The sequence below is a fragment of the Drosophila tropicalis genome, unplaced genomic scaffold (assembly GCF_018151085.1).
Source record: "Drosophila tropicalis isolate 14030-0801.00 unplaced genomic scaffold, ASM1815108v1 contig_859, whole genome shotgun sequence".
Lineage (NCBI taxonomy): Eukaryota > Metazoa > Arthropoda > Insecta > Diptera > Drosophilidae > Drosophila > Drosophila tropicalis.
Window position 1 is genome coordinate 7,550,305 of NW_027173353.1, and position 15,882 is coordinate 7,566,186.

Genomic DNA, 15,882 nt, shown 5'->3' on the forward strand with positions numbered 1-15,882 from the left:
ATAAATTGAACCTGGTAACACTGCCACCCACTCGCTAGTGCTTCTTCTTTTTCAATCATATGATTTAATTCCCGTAAAATGTCAACACAAAATATTGAAAAAGAAGCTGCTGGCCAACTGTTGGATTCCCTTTACCTGGATATGTTCCATTTAATCGAGGACCATACGCAAAGCCGGATTAATATTGAACGAACAAACGCGAGTGGAGCCATTCTTCTTGCCAGAACGCGTTTCCAACAAGGAGGCAATAATTCAGTCTCCACCGCACAGATACCGACAGAGAATAGTACAGAATTTAATGCCCTTTGTCGCGTTGTAAGTGCATCTGACGAAAAGAATGGAAATGAGATAATCATCGAACGTCATGCTGTGGAGAAGTCCACTGGTTACGTGGAGCCTCTGAATTGGTTCAGTGTATTGCCGCCAATGAGTCTTCGGCAGGCCGCTTCTAAATTTAAAGATTGTATTGAATTACTGGCAGAGAGCGCTAATCTTCAACGACAATTGGATGCTGTAATTAATAACATCTCTAGTGTGAAGCAGTTTATAACAAAGCAATAAGTAATTGCATAAATATGTACATACATTTATTTAAGCCCAAAATGTAATTCAAAATAGAAACATATTTTAACCAAGTAACGAGTATTTTATTTTGGCGACATGTGGTCACTCTAAAAACAAAAAAAACAAAAGTAAATGTTCTTAATGGAGGTGAGCACTTTCAGGAATGTTCGCAAGACAGTGACTGTAATTTAATGTATATTAACTAATTATATATATATATATATATATAAATATAGTACATTTATATGGTTCCCATATTGACCCGGGATTATAATTGATTAAAAGTAATCATTATCAATTAAATTCGGCTTAATTAAATACCATATTAATTCTAAAGTTTTTCCATATGATTTATACACGTTACCTAGTCACTGTGACTGGGTTATTGGTATTTCTCTTAGACAATTCTCATCTCTATTGTTCTTGGCAAAAAAAAATCAAAGTTTTTCGCGTAATTTAGTTACTATTTCAGTTCGCTGTTAGCCATAAATTTGTTTAAATAAATAAACCTAATAAATAGAGTGTTGTAATTTTTCAATTGTTATTCGTAATATTTAAATTAAAAAAAAGAAAAAAAAGGACTTCGACTTCGAGGAAATATTACTAAGAAATAGTATAAATAATCAATAATATATACCAAATTTTAAACAATAAAATTGGACGATTGCACACAACCACACACATATATATCCTCACTCATATGGTATGCAAATATGCAAAATATGAGCACCAGAGGTGAAGCAGACTGTAGGAGATAACAAAGCAAAAGCAAACGCCCGAAAAGTGACAAGAACAAGAACAACAACAACAGCGCGCGCCTTTGTTGTTGTGTCTGCAAATCATCATTACAACTACACAACGTCCGCCCCCAACCCATACCCACACCTACATCTACACGTATACAGACATACGCATACATACACTCCTCGTGCCTCCCACTTTAGCCATGAGTTATGAAAAATCCACAGATCCTCCACTGCTGCAACTTGAGGACGAAGTGGATCTTATTGGTGATTATGTCAAAGATCAGAGCACCACCAATAATAATGAACAGCAACAGTTGTACACACATTTAAACGGCTTGGATGCCAATCCAAGCAATATCAATCAGCTGACCACCAAAGTTGAGGTAAGTGCTGGGAGCACGAACATATATACATATATTGCATATATATATATTTTTTTTTCTAGATCAACACGATTGGATTGGGTAAAGGGCGCATTAAGAAAAAGTCAAAACGAACGCGTGAACCTATGCTCTTAGCCATGGATGATGATGATGACGATGTCCACGTAGATGGCAAAGGAGATCACCAGGATGCTGATGATGATGATGACGATGAAGAAGAAGTGTTACTTAATCGAAAACCACTAACCAGCAACAACATCGTTAATCCAGCCCTGCGCAATGGTAATAGACACAAAATCAGTACTGCCGAAGAGAGCAGCAGCAATGAGAGTCGTTGCTCACCGCAACCGTTGGCGATTAGTCACTTAACAGCAGCAACAGCAACAACAGCATCAGCCAAATCAGCGTCGCCTTCAAAATCTTCAACGCTTATAGCCCGACTGCCTCACGAGGAGGTCGATGATATTTGTCTAGTGCCAGAAATCGATTTTGAAGGTATGTCCACGGACGCAGGCAGTGATAATCGAGAATCCCAGCCTCTACTGGGTGGTGCAGGAGGTGGCAGTCGGATAAGTGACTTACTCGGTGGCCTAGGACGTGATCATGATCATGTGGATCTGTTACCAAATATATTTGGTGGTAAGTCATACAAAGAGTACAAAGAGATGAAGTCATACAAGTGATTAAGCAAAATGTGTGGGGCTTCCTGTGGCAACAGCATCATATGTATGAATGTAGTGTGTGTGTGTGTGTGTTTGTCTAAGCGGGTGCCAGTCTGTCGAGTGTTAAGATTAAACAAATACAACTACTCAGTTGTTCTTACTCTTATCGGTTTAAGTAAATCCCCCATAAAATAAGTTATACCCTAAATAGGCCATACTGACTTATTCAATTAACTTTGGTTGATTCATGGTTTCTTAGACATACATATTTATCAAGTCGTCTTTCGGTTTTAATTCAAATTGTGCAAAAAGTTGTATATACTTTGGTTCTCGTCTTGTTGTTTAACAATTGACAATCTTTCAGTCAATCAAAGCAATTGAGAAATAAAGATTTCACTTTTTATGAACTGAAAGAAAATGGAACCTTGCCCGACTGCACATAGTTAAGAACAACAACACACGATCAAGACAAGACAAGAAAAAACTTGAACATCAACAATAATGCTAGAACAATGAGTAAATATTTTTACCAGTTCACACCGAAGGAGAAGCTACGGCAGCATCAACGAGAGCAGCAGCCATCATCAACTGAGGACGATGGACAAACGCAAGAGCGAAGGCTGCCGCCAGCACAGAGAAGAAAGGCAAGTCAACCGGCGAAACCGACTGATAACCGATATTCGGAGCATCCAACAACAAGTAAACAGGTTGTATTACCCAGTTCGGATAGTTTACAGCCATCTGAAATCTCCACATCTATGCCATATGCCTGCATTTGTTGCAAGGAAAAGTGTCAGAGTTTAGAGAAGGATTATTTACCTGCGGCATCGGACTTTGAGGATGAACCACCAATTTTAATTGATGCCGTATCAATGAAACGTGGCTCGGATGATACAGTAACTGTAAAAATTGAACGACCACGATGTCAATGTGCAAATTGTCCCCTGAGAAACTTGTGTAAGTCGCCGACAACAAACCACAAATGCTGGTGGGGCACACTTATAAACACCTTATCGGAAATGCTTTAGCTATGCTAATTTCGACCTGTTTACTACACTCTGAACTTATCAGCTGTGTGTGTGTTTCTGCTAAGTTGGAACAGCTACAGGTAGTAGAAGGTGTTTGAAGTCACACAATGACACGTCCATCGTTAAGCTCAAGTCGCGAAAATTTTATCCAACATGTGTTTTCGATTTACCAGGAGAACTCAGAGTTTAATGATAACTTTGATTTTATAGGTTCATATGCTGATTGATTTTTCTTTTCTTCCTCATGACTGGCCACTTTAGAATTTACACACATTGCCTACTTCGTGGCAATGTCAAGGTCTCATCGAAACCCACTTTTGTTGGCTATTATTAACCAACAGCTGGCACGCAAATGCCAAGAGAAAAGAGACCCATACTTGTCTGTCGCTCTCACTACCGTTTTGGGCTCCTCTCCCCGCGCTCGTCGTTTATTATAAATATTTTAAGAAAACGTTCCTTCAATTACAAAATTGTTGAAAACAATTTCTCTGCAGTGTAATTCGAGTGAACATTGCTTGCAGGATGCCTATATTCTTTCTACGAACAAACTTAATTTGTACTTGACTTGAATGGACATTGAAAGACATATTTTATAATGGAAATTTTGTAATTTCAGATGATCCACTTTTCTCAGAGGTTGTGGCCCAATCGGAATTGGCCATTGAGCAAGGTGTGCTGCCTGAACGTATTTATCAGGGTAGCAGTGGTTCCTATTTTGTGAAAGATCCTTCAAATGTGAGTAGACATCAAAGTGGAAGTTTTAATTATTGCGTTACGCATGGGTTTTGGGGTGATAAGTTTTAGCCGCACCAAAGCCCAAACATATATAAAACGCATAGAGCAAATATAGTTCCAACAAACGGGGAAGTCCGGCAATTAAGTTGAATTTTTACAGGACTTTTGGTTTAGATTGGACACATATTGTTCATGTTATTCAATGAACTACTATACTATTGCTTATCCTTATATAGCGCTGTGTTGCCGTATTTAAACCCAAAGATGAAGAGCCATATGGCCGACTGAATCCAAAATGGACCAAATGGATGCACAAGCTTTGCTGTCCCTGTTGTTTTGGACGCGCTTGCCTGATTCCCAATCAGGGGTGAGCTCACATAAAACAAATATGCCATTTTGTAAAGGTGAAGAACTACAATATCGTTTTGTTTTTAGTTATCTTTCGGAGGCGGGAGCCAGTTTAGTGGATCGCAAATTAAATTTAGATGTGGTACCAAAGACTCGGGTAGTTCGACTTGTGGCCGAGAGCTTTAACTATGCACGCATTGATCGCCAAAAAGCCAAACTTAAGAAACGTATCAAAGAGCATTATCCATCAGCTCATTTTAATCGCATGAGTTTGCCTTTAAAGGTTTGTCTTGCCTCTCCATCTACGAATTTTGGCTAATATGGTCTTCTCTTTTCCTTCAGACTGGTTCCTTTCAAATGTTTGTAGAAGGCTACAAAGATGCCGACTATTGGCTGCGTCGATTTGAGAGCGAACAATTGTCACCCGCTGTGGCAAAGTCATTCCAGTTGCAATTCGAGCGTCTTGTTGTCCTGGACTATATCATACGAAATACGGATAGAGGCAATGATAATTGGCTAATCAAATATGTGGCTCCCAAAGTAACTGGAGAAGTGGGTGGTACTGGTGGCCGTACCATGACAGAAGCCTTAAGACCTAATAATATTCAGGGCCAACAACGTAAGCAGCCAATTGTTGATATTAATGAATCCCCTCCGTTACACTCTGCTGGTGGTAATCCAACATCCCCCGATTACATGGGCAGGGAGAGTCAAAATACCCAGCAGAGTAAGCCAAATAGTACTGCCAGTAGCGAAGAGGATGGCCAAACAAAAGCTAATCAGTCAAAAGATTCACACGCTTCGGATGTTCCTTGGAATTTAGTGGATTCCCCACAAATCAAAATTGCAGCTATTGATAATGGTCTGGCTTTTCCATTTAAGCACCCAGATTCGTGGCGCGCCTATCCCTATCATTGGGCTTGGTTACCTCAAGCTAAAGTGCCATTCAGCGATGATATCAAGGATCATGTGTTGCCACAGCTGTCGGACATGAATTTTGTTGAGGAAATCTGCGCTGAGCTGTTATATCTGTTCCAGCAGGATCGTGGATTCGATAAGCGTCTCTTTGAGCGTCAAATGTCTGTGATGAGAGGCCAGATCTTAAATCTGACGCAAGCATTAAGGGATGGTAAATCTCCTGTACAACTGGTACAGATGCCAGCCGTTGTTGTAGAGCGGTAAGCCGAATTCAATTGCACCATAATCTTAATATTTTTCTTTAATTAACTTTTATTTTAGCTCCAGTGGCAGTCGCTTCTTCTCCTTCACCCAACGCTTCCAGAACAAGAGCCCATTCTTTTCCTGGTGGTAAGATATTGCAAATCCTTATATACACATTCATATTATATATATATCTCACTTTTGTTTATTAGTTAATTAGCGTTGCGCATACACCAAGTGTAAACCCCACCAAATGGAAAAACCAAATTTGGCATGCCGAATTCGTGAATCAAGTCAAAGCCCACATCCCACGTCTTTAAACGCTTTATTGTTGTCTAATTTATCTCAAAAAAAAACAAAAAAAAATCTAAAGTTTTTAGTTTTAGTAAGAAAAATATTGAAAATTATTTAGGTACAAAATTTGGTCAAACTTTTTTATCTTCTCTCTGCTGATCCTTATTATTAACATACATTTTTTTTCTTCGTTATTTTCAAATGTTTGTGCAAAAATAGATAGAAATTAAATCGAAATTGTATCGAAAACTTTCTCATCGTCATTCCAAATGAATCATATATAAGCACACATATCAGTGAGGTAATCAAAATGTACATTTATTCTATACAATAATTATCTATATATAAATATAAATATTTATTAAACGATTGCCGTTATATTGTTTCACTTTGTAATGTTTTAGTTGAACTCTGAACTTAATTTATTATAGAACTTTTCATGAAACCGGGAAACATGGGGTTAGTTTTCACACTCTTGATACTATTTTGGATAAATTCGATTAAGAATGTATGTAAAATTAGAGGAAAATATATATATAAATATACAAATATGAATGTATTGAATAACTGTGTATACATTATTAAATTAAATGCCTTGTATTGTACTATAATTTTTATGTTTTATTTGAATAACAAATTAAATTACTGATCGAACTAACAGTTCACAAACAATTCTTTAGCAAATTTTATTGAACAAGATGACTGACAACAAAATATCTCTTACTTTCTTCGCATTATGGACAAAAGCTGATTGAACATAAAGTTCAATATGAATTAGAGAATAATTAACCAACTAACTTACCAATAACAGCAACTGGAGTGGATTGATAAATAGAAAAAGACAATGCTATAAAAATGAAAGCATATCATCCGATGCATCTGATGTCAACCTTGTCACGGGTTGTGATTCATTTTGATCTTGTACTGGGCTGTGAGAAACGGACGCACTTAAAATCGTCACATTTGCATTTCCATCATTTTCTTTCGTGTTTGATTGGCTAAGCGGGCTTAAAAGCATTTCATTACTTGCAACTGAGTTACAAATCGATGACTTTTTCGATTTTTGGATTTGAGGCGTGTTTTTCAAAAATATTGTAATAGATGGTTGAAACGCTTTGGACATCATGCTTGCATGTCCTTTATAGTTATACCAGTGAGTTGGCACTTTTCCAGTAACAAATAGATCCCTTTCTGTTGGAACTGTGCTAATTACCTTATGTGGTTTTAGAAAGCGAACAAATCTTTCTAGTTCTTTATAGCTAGAGTGTTCTGAATATTCAATGCCTATGACACTAATCCGCTTGCCATATGATGGTTTTCTGTTCTTCTCCCAACCACTTGGTCTTAGCGCCAGGATCATATCGTATTTATCCTGGTATAAATCAAAATACTGCACCAGGCTCTAAAAAAAAAAAAAATGTCATAACCAATGCGTTAACATGTTGATGAAGTATATACTTACTGGATAGCTTATCTGTCCCAATCCTATTATATGAAAATTCGCTTCGTTCGGGTCATCATATAAATATGTTTCAGCGTCCGGCAAATGTAAGCAATCGATAGCTGTGCGTCGATGCGGTTCAGTCCAGACTTTCAATTGAAACTCTTTGGCCACTGTTAGCCAAATCTTTTCTTTTCCAATTACATAGGCGCCACAGACATGGAGAATACGCTTGTCCCTGTGTTTGTTGTGAAATTCTTGAACCAAACTTATGGCACGATCAATGCTTTCACTTTGATGGCAAAAATCATAATTTTTATTCAAATAGGTTGTATCTAAATAAAGCACGTCTAATTGTGGGTTATTCCAGAAAATGGGTAATGATTCCATATCAGAGTTGGCACGAAAATCACCAGTGTGGAGTATAGTTTGTCCAGAACTAAGCTTAAAAAAGAACATCAAGGCACCAGGACAACTATAAAACAAAGTCAGAGGTGAGAATGGATAAAAATATGTATTCCTTGTTTTACTTACTGATTAGCATCAATAGCAGTGATCTCAATATTATCTATTATAATCGTCTGATCTATATCAATCTCGTTTATATAAACGTCATCTACTTTTATAAACATGCGCACCAGGCGCGCCGTAGTTGGACTCATGTAAATCGGAAGGGAAAACTTGCGTGTGAGACCAATATAATGATCAGCATGATAATGGCTCAGAAAATAATGAGTTACATTGGGAATTATACCAAATTGGAAACCATCTACACAGAAATTTGTGCCTTCTACAATTTTGTACGGTGGGCATGGTTTTGGAGATCCGCGCGGTCTACGCGAGTTCGTGGGTTTCTCAATGTTAACTGGACTCGGCATCGTGAGCTCCTGTATGATGTTATCATTGGCATTTAAGGGCTCTGTGCTTCTCTTAAGGGTAATTGTGTCTTTATTTATTTCAACTGGACTTGGAATTATGTGTTCCTGTATGATATTCTCATTTGTATCTAACGGCTCTAGGCATCTCTTAGGTGTGATGATGGGTACCGGATGATTTTCATCATCTTCATCAGAACAAAGGTCAATAACTTCATTTGACTCAGTTTTGACATTATTAACCTTTGCGTTTCGTAAAGGCTGTTTTCTAAACCTCGATCGGAGCTTCACCTTGGGTTCTGTCTCATCACTTTGAGCGTTTGTGGTAGTTGTTGATGTTGACGTTGTAGTTTCATCCTGAAAGAGTCGCTTGCGTCCCTTTCGTGGTACTCGGTTTGTCGTCTTCTTCTTGTTTTCAGATGAGGAAGTCAACTTAGTCATTGGCACATCTATTGCAACGCTGTAGTTTTTCGCTGCACTCTTGAAGAAGGAATCAATGCGCATTTGTCCCTGTGGTGGTTCTTTTTTATTTGCACGCTTTACTGTAGTATTTGCCACAATTTTCTTTGTATTTTCACCATTCTCAATATTTGCGTCCCGTTTTTTCTTAACTGTTGTTGCCGCTCGCCGACCTCGAGAAGCTTTGGACACCTTGTTTGGAGTCTCTGGCGAAATAACAACACATTCTGTTGCTACTGTGCTATTGGAGTTCTCACTAAAATACGGTTTTTGCAACTCATTTAGATTTTTCAAACGTATTTTTCCTACATTAGAGGTAGCCATTTGGGATTAGTTGGTGTACACTCGATCACTGCAGATCACGAATGCCTTTTCAAAATATCCTATGTGTTTGGATAATTGGAATTGTCTTTGTTACAGAATAATTAATACATACATAGGTAAATTCGCCACTAAATCAATTAATATTAGACCACATTACAAACTTTAATGTTTTTAATAGCACCAAAACATAAATATCCTTACAACCTACAAGTAGTGTTGTAAAAGTAACAGTGTTGCATAAATAACAACAAGTAATGGTACAAAGAACAAAAGATATCTAATTGAACAGCTGAATGCATGCCATAAAATAAACAAAAATTTACAAACATTTATAATATTTACTTTTAAAGTAAGTTGCTGGCACTTTATAATCTATTTGTTACAATATCATTTTTTCTTTTATAATTCTGTTATAAAATCTCCAAAAGAAGAGATGAATTGAGATGTGACTTTTGTAAAGCAGTTATGACGTAGATGCCGATTAACTTGCTGGCGCTATCTTTTATCGTTATGTGCACTTTACTATTCTGCTTTTTAATTTTGCCTTCCCAACAAGAATAAGAAATTGCAAGCTGATAAATTTGAATATTTCAGTAATAATTAGGATAGGAATATTTATCCGTGCTTTCAGCATGGCCTGGCGTTCCGTAGGTGCTAGCAATGAAGATCTAATACGCCAATTAAAGGGTAAGTATTTGCATTTTTTTGTCTTTATATTATCATTCTATTTGTAATGTTCTTTTGGTAAGAATACGGCGTCATTGGGAGCGATGCAGTCGCCAAGGCCATGATAGAGACAGATCGCAAGTTCTATTCGCCCCGAAATCCCTATATGGATGCTCCCCAACCTATAGGAGGCGGTGTAACCATCAGTGCTCCACATATGGTAAGAGGGCCAACAATTACAAATGCGAACATTATTATAGTATTATTTTATCCTATCATTACCCTGCAGCATGCCTTTGCTTTAGAATATTTGCGGGATCATTTGCAACCTGGAGCCCATATTCTTGACGTGGGCTCTGGTTCCGGCTATTTGACGGCCTGTTTTTATCGCTACATCAAGGCAAAAGGTGATAATCCAAATACCAAAATTGTGGGAATCGAACATCAATCGTCGCTGGTGCAAATGAGTAAAGCAAACTTGAATGCCGATGATCGCTCGATGTTAGATTCGGAAAAACTAATCATTGTGGAAGGCGATGGACGAAAGGGTCATCCTAGTCATGCACCATATCAGGCCATACATGTTGGAGCTGCTGCGCCAGATACACCCACCGAATTGATCAATCAATTGGCCAATGGGGGCAGACTGATTGTACCAGTCGGACCAGAAGGTGGCTCTCAGTATATGCAGCAAGTAGGTGAATGCAATCTTTCTTAAATTATTAAATCTCTAAATTATTAAATCAATGCAACACTAGTATGACAAAGACGACAATGGAAAGGTGCAGATGACCCGCCTTATGGGTGTTATGTATGTTCCCCTAACGGACCTACGCTCCTGACTGAGCTATTTGTGGAAATTTGTGATCGTTGGTATCTTGTTTGGCTTGGTTCTTTTTCGTTTATGGAAATATTATTATCCATAGATGTCATATTAGATCTAAATCAGAAGTTTATCTATTCGTTTAATTAAAAACTAATTTGTTTAATATGTGTAGTATGAGAATAATTTAACATTATTAAGAATTTGAAATTTAAAATTGATTGGATCCTGATGGATATTACTATCAATAAGTATTCCCATGCCGCTCGCCTAAAGCTGTGTATCCACACTCAAATTTGTATGACAAACTTGTTGTGTTTCAAGCAAATTTTGAACGTGGATAGTGTGGTTTGCAGTAATTTTCGGGTTTGAAGTGGGCGTTTGACGAAAATAGAACTGGTTTTATCTTCGACGTGTTTGACGTAACTGATTTGTTTGTCATACAAATTTGAGTGTGGATACACAGCTTTAGCTTTTTACAAAGGCCTACTAGGTAGATCCGTATATAAAAATATAAAACATCATTAGACCTTTGAAAAACATGTCGACAAGTTGATTTGAATTCTCAAATTTAAATCAAATCACATTTTACTGTTTGTAAAAAGGTTTTATATTAAACACTGAAGCTGTTCAAGTAAAAATGTCAATTTTAGAGCAGAACGGATTTGTAGCGAAGCCCAAAAGCATTTCAGCAGTTTCTGTAAATGAGATAGCCAAAGTCTTTATAGGAGAATCCTTGTCTGAGCCATTGAATCTTGAAATCCGTCTAATGGTTAGAGATTGGTGCCGTGAACTCCTTGGCAATGCGTTTGAATATGCACGGATGACGCGAGCGCGTGAATTTCAGGTTCGTCACTTATACAAAGGGAATTTGGATTTGTTGATAAACGGGTTAAGACTCCACAAGAAAAAAAGTAAAAAGAAATCATCGAAATCGAAAAGAGGTGTCAAGATTTTGAAGAAAATAACAATGCCGCCGAAATACCAAAAAAAGAAACATAAATCTGTGAAGAAGCCTACCAAGCTGGACACTCCGGAATCTGAATGTGAAACAACAGTCTTACCAATAAACAATGCAATTATCCCGAATCGACCTTTTCGTTTCATTAAGGAGGAGAAAGTCTGTCTAAAGCCACGCAAACGAATTCTATCCCGTGAACAACATGGCTTTTACAGACTAATCACTAATGCGATTTTGGGTAAATCGGAGAATAAACGTCGTCGGGCCCTGCAGACATTGTCTAATGATCCGGCTCTCAATAATCTCCTGCCCGCATTTTGTCTTTTCATCTCCAATGCTGTAAGTGTAAATGTGGTAAAGCTGAATATATCAAAGCTGCTGTATCTAATGCGTATGGTGAGGGCATTGGTGGCCAACTCGAGCTTGTGCCTCCAAAAATGCGTAAGTACCGAATGTTGTAGACTAAAATTCATTCGATGCTAAATGTGTTGTAATGCTCCTTATTGACTTCAGCTTCATCAATTGATACCCGCCGTGTTGACATGCCTATTAACTCGTCAAGACGACCCGTTTCCCGCGGATCACTGGGCACTCCGTGAATATTCGGGGAACATTATTGCCGAAATTATCCGGCATTATGATAATCCACATAATGCCATTTTGCCAAGGGTCATAGGGTAGGTTGACTATTGAGTACAAAATATTTATAGATTTTCAAACGATTTCCAAACCCCTTTCTTGAAGAATCTACAATCAAGCCTTGCAAAAGCTTCCATTGACCACAGTTTATGGTGCGGTTATTGGCTTCGGAAAATTAGGCAACTATGTAGTCCGAGCCTATCTAGTGCCTCAGATAGCCTTCATTTCAAGTCGCATAGAACCGCATTTGAAAGACAGAATGAGATGTTTGAAGTCTAAACAAAATTTCAATATAAACAGGCAAGCCTCCCGATATATAAGACATCGCATTCTTAAGGTCTGTACTCCAGTTTTAATGAAAATGCATGGTCCTCCGGATATGTTAGAGAAATTTTCCAGAAATTATGGTTTCCTCGGTTTCTCGCTCTGTGCTGCTGTGACAGTAAGTCGAATTAAGGTGGAGGCCATAACCGATGCAAAGAAGGAAGCAGCTGCTGCTCGTCTCAGAAATGTCCAAAGAAGGGGAAAAAAGCCGGTTCACAAACGGAATAAGGAGAAAATACCCCCAAAGAAAACCATTCAAAAAGGACCAATTAAAAACCCTTTAAATGGCCATGGTGTAATATTGGGTAAGGGAATTGTCCGGCAAACAGTACGTGCTCCGTCACAGAAATTGCGGGAGCAGAGACCACAAAATTTACAAAAGCAGATGCCTAAGAAGTCACAAGAGCAGATGCCACAGAAATCACAGGAGCAGAAGCCACAGAAGTTGGAGGAGCAGGAGCCACAGAAATTGGAGAAGGAGGAGGTGGAGGAGCCTAGACCACCTTTACAGATAATGCGCGTGAACAATAGACTAATTAGTGTTCCGGCACAATTTTCAAATATAAAGAGCATCACTATGTCCAATCCAAATTCTGGCAATCCCGGTTTTCAACCCCTTAAGATTTACCCTTTGTCTATGCTGAAACCTGGTTGCTTTTCTGTATTAAGAAAAAACCCCTAAAACATTTGTAAAGTGAATAATAACCACAAATATAATAAAATTTTCAAATGGTTTTCAGATCAGGAAATTAAATTGAAAATTTGTTCAAATTGTACATCGCGCCACCACCTAGGGTATTTAAAAACTGTTACAACACTGTGATCTGTGATTTTTTTTGCCCAAAACGGCCACACTAATTAGCAACACGTGCGCAGTGCTGCTTGGGTTTTTGTTTTTTAGACAATTTACTGTTGACTTCTACGTACAAAATGGGACGCGGCAAGAAGAAAGTGCATCCCAAAACTCGCACAGCTGCCTTTAAAGCCAGCGAACCAAGCGAAATTGTCGAGGCACCCCATTCATTTGTCATACACCGAGGACTAACATGTCCATATATCACAGATCTAACGTTAGATTTTCGCCGGATTATGGAACCGTTTACAGCAACCAATTTAAGGGAAAAGCGCATGAATCGCATTAAGGATTTTGTAAGCTTGAGCAGTTTCTTTCATGTCTCCCACATGGCCATCTTCAATAAGGCATCTACACAATTATCCTTTAAAGTAGTGCGACTTCCACGAGGTCCCTCACTCACCTTCAAGGTATGTTCCATAGCTATAAAAAAGAACTTAGATTGACATTTCTATATTTGACAGGTGCATCAATTTACTCTCGCCCGGGATGTAATATCCAGCAGTAAGAAGCAAATGATTGATCCAGACCACTTTAAACATGCTCCATTAGTCATAATGAACAACTTCAGTGGTGATGGCAAGCATCTTAAGTTGATGGCCAACACATTTCAGAATATGTTCCCTGCTATAAATCTGGCCCAGGTTAACATTGGCACCATAAAACGTTGCGTGTTATTTTCCTACAACCCGGAGACCAAACTGGTCGAGATGCGTCACTATTCTGTGCAAGTGGTGCCAGTGGGTTTAAAGCGTTCGGTTCAGAAGATTCTAAAGGGAACTGTGCCGAATCTGAACAAATGCAATGAAGTGGTGGACTTTGTGACCAGGTGAGCGTAGCCTTAATATATAATGAATCAAAAAAAGTTTTAATTTGGTTTTTCTTTTGCAGAGATGGCTATGCCTCTGAATCAGAGGTTGAGGATGACGAGCAATCCCATGTAGTGCTAGCCCAAACTTTAAAAAGCAAAGGCAATTTGGAGGATAATAAAAGTTCGATCAAATTGCATGAAATCGGTCCACGCTTAACAATGCAATTGATTAAAATCGAAGAGGAGTTGCTTACGGGTGAAGTTCTTTATCACGATCACGTTGTCAAAACGGAGGATGAAAAGGAAACGATGAGAAAATTAATTGAAAAGAAGAAAAAAATGAAAGAGCAACGCAAGAAGGAGCAAGCTGAAAATAGAGCACGCAATCTGAAGCTAAAGAAGGCAGAAAAGGGACAACAGAAAAGAGATGCGTCAAAGAATCAGGATGAGGATGCGTATGAAAGTGATGATGATGCAAAATACTACAAGGAGGAAGTGGGAGAAGAACCAGATGAAGGTAAAATTACCTAAAAATCAAATTGATAATTTAAGTTACTAATTTAATATTTTTTCTTCTCATACAGAACTCTTTAAACATGAGGAGAAATCCTCAAGGAAACGGACAAGACTGCCCGGCAACATGAAATACAAAAATAAGAAACCCAAATTGGACCACGACAAGAAAAAGATCAATAAGTCGAAAAAAACCAAATAGATTTTTTATAAGAAATAAAATATATTACATATATAATTTTAGCTAAACATTCGCTGCACCACTTCCTTGTAGTGGGCATTACAATCCTTCCAGCTAGATACTATGTTGTCCCTGAGTTTAACGAATTCCTTCTTCTCCTCCCACTTTGGCATACGTTCCACCATGCTTTGAGCTTTTGCAAACTCCTTTAAATGATAGTAGGCAAGTGCACGCCTATAAATGCTTTTCTCGCTCGGATTTTCGGCAGTTTCCACGAATTCGGTGTGATAGATGACATGCTCATAGCGTTGCTCCCGCAACATGCATGCAGCCAAATTGGTTTGCACCTGTACAAATAGAGCCTCCAGATCGCTTCCATTGATGCCGTTCGATTTCAAGGTCAGTTTATCGAACGGTTTATACGTGATTAGTAACTTGGCAGCACGTGAAAAGTAATCAAAGGCAAATTTCGGATACGCCTTAAACATTTGAACACCGCATTCTTTGTAGCCCAGAGCTAGATTGTGTATTTCAGCCGCATTCAACTTTTCCACCTGGGTATTAGTTATAATCTTCTCCAGTTTTAATTCAAGATTAATTTTTTCACCAGACTTGGTGCTTATGCAGCAAGCTGATGTCTCGCCTGGTAGAAATTGTTGTAGCAATATTTCTATATAGTAATCCACCGGCGTAACAGCAGTTCCCATCTCCAGGCACTGCGCCGAGGATAAATCATTTAGATATTTGCTGGGCCGGCTTCCCAAGTTCTCGCATTTGTTGACTTTAAATTCAACTTTGCTAACCAAAAGAGGTTTCTCCATCACAGAAAATTCCAAACCAAGTACCTTCTTGGTGAGACCACGGGTAGGATCCTCCCACTTAGAGTCCACATACCATTGCATGTTATTCGGGGGATGTATGTGCGTAAGAATGTGTGCCAACTTTTTTATGTTTGTTCGGGATGTAAATATCGCGTTTCTGCGATTGTGTAGTCAGTTTTTCTTAATTTTAAAATCAAAATCTTTTGACAATTAGGAGACGCCATAAACAGCTGACTGCAAGACTAGAGATGCCATCCATATTTGTAAACA

At 38.3% G+C, this 15,882-nt stretch overlaps 7 protein-coding genes across 9 annotated transcripts; 5 read left to right on the top strand and 2 right to left on the bottom strand.

Moving 5' to 3' along the window:
* The first annotated feature begins 34 nt into the window (after positions 1-34).
* LOC137582990 (coiled-coil domain-containing protein 115) lies at positions 35-635 on the top strand. The gene has a single exon (XM_068297831.1). It carries the CDS (start codon positions 79-81, stop codon positions 559-561), a length of 483 nt encoding a protein of 160 aa, XP_068153932.1. The 5' UTR covers positions 35-78; the 3' UTR covers positions 562-635.
* A 365-nt stretch (positions 636-1,000) lies between these two features.
* On the top strand, positions 1,001-6,488 carry Pi4KIIalpha (phosphatidylinositol 4-kinase II alpha). Of its 2 annotated transcripts, XM_068297797.1 has the most exons (8): positions 1,001-1,693; positions 1,756-2,332; positions 4,000-4,118; positions 4,355-4,485; positions 4,554-4,749; positions 4,809-5,644; positions 5,706-5,774; positions 5,840-6,488. In XM_068297797.1, the coding sequence occupies exons 1-8, from the start codon at positions 1,511-1,513 to the stop codon at positions 5,841-5,843; spliced, it is 2,115 nt and encodes a 704-aa protein (XP_068153898.1). In that variant the 5' UTR covers positions 1,001-1,510; the 3' UTR covers positions 5,844-6,488. The 2 variants fall into 2 exon arrangements, with proteins under 2 accessions (XP_068153898.1, XP_068153899.1); XM_068297798.1 differs by lacking the exons at positions 1,001-1,693; positions 1,756-2,332 and adding an exon at positions 2,687-3,312.
* Positions 6,219-9,202, bottom strand: Snm1. The gene is made up of 3 exons (XM_068297796.1): positions 7,897-9,202; positions 7,384-7,837; positions 6,219-7,323 (listed from the first exon to the last, which is right to left on the bottom strand). The coding sequence occupies exons 1-3, from the start codon at positions 9,018-9,020 to the stop codon at positions 6,769-6,771; spliced, it is 2,133 nt and encodes a 710-aa protein (XP_068153897.1). The 5' UTR covers positions 9,021-9,202; the 3' UTR covers positions 6,219-6,768.
* A 343-nt stretch (positions 9,203-9,545) lies between these two features.
* Pcmt (Protein-L-isoaspartate (D-aspartate) O-methyltransferase) lies at positions 9,546-10,675 on the top strand. Of its 2 annotated transcripts, none has more exons than XM_068297828.1 (4): positions 9,546-9,707; positions 9,770-9,906; positions 9,976-10,384; positions 10,445-10,675. In XM_068297828.1, exons 1-4 carry the CDS (start codon positions 9,653-9,655, stop codon positions 10,447-10,449), a joined length of 606 nt encoding a protein of 201 aa, XP_068153929.1. In that variant the 5' UTR covers positions 9,546-9,652; the 3' UTR covers positions 10,450-10,675. The 2 variants fall into 2 exon arrangements, with proteins under 2 accessions (XP_068153929.1, XP_068153927.1); XM_068297826.1 differs by having other exon boundaries at positions 9,976-10,380.
* Positions 10,676-10,812: 137 nt separating this feature from the next.
* On the top strand, positions 10,813-13,187 carry mia (meiosis I arrest). Its single transcript, XM_068297800.1, has 3 exons — positions 10,813-11,911; positions 11,984-12,147; positions 12,215-13,187. The coding sequence occupies exons 1-3, from the start codon at positions 11,150-11,152 to the stop codon at positions 13,113-13,115; spliced, it is 1,827 nt and encodes a 608-aa protein (XP_068153901.1). The 5' UTR covers positions 10,813-11,149; the 3' UTR covers positions 13,116-13,187.
* A 100-nt stretch (positions 13,188-13,287) lies between these two features.
* ppan (Brix domain-containing protein peter pan) lies at positions 13,288-14,859 on the top strand. The gene is made up of 4 exons (XM_068297811.1): positions 13,288-13,696; positions 13,751-14,115; positions 14,178-14,614; positions 14,682-14,859. Exons 1-4 carry the CDS (start codon positions 13,364-13,366, stop codon positions 14,810-14,812), a joined length of 1,266 nt encoding a protein of 421 aa, XP_068153912.1. The 5' UTR covers positions 13,288-13,363; the 3' UTR covers positions 14,813-14,859.
* Positions 14,795-15,860, bottom strand: Bdbt (Bride of doubletime). The gene has a single exon (XM_068297821.1). The coding sequence runs from the start codon at positions 15,691-15,693 to the stop codon at positions 14,851-14,853; it is 843 nt and encodes a 280-aa protein (XP_068153922.1). The 5' UTR covers positions 15,694-15,860; the 3' UTR covers positions 14,795-14,850.
* Positions 15,861-15,882: the final 22 nt, after the last annotated feature.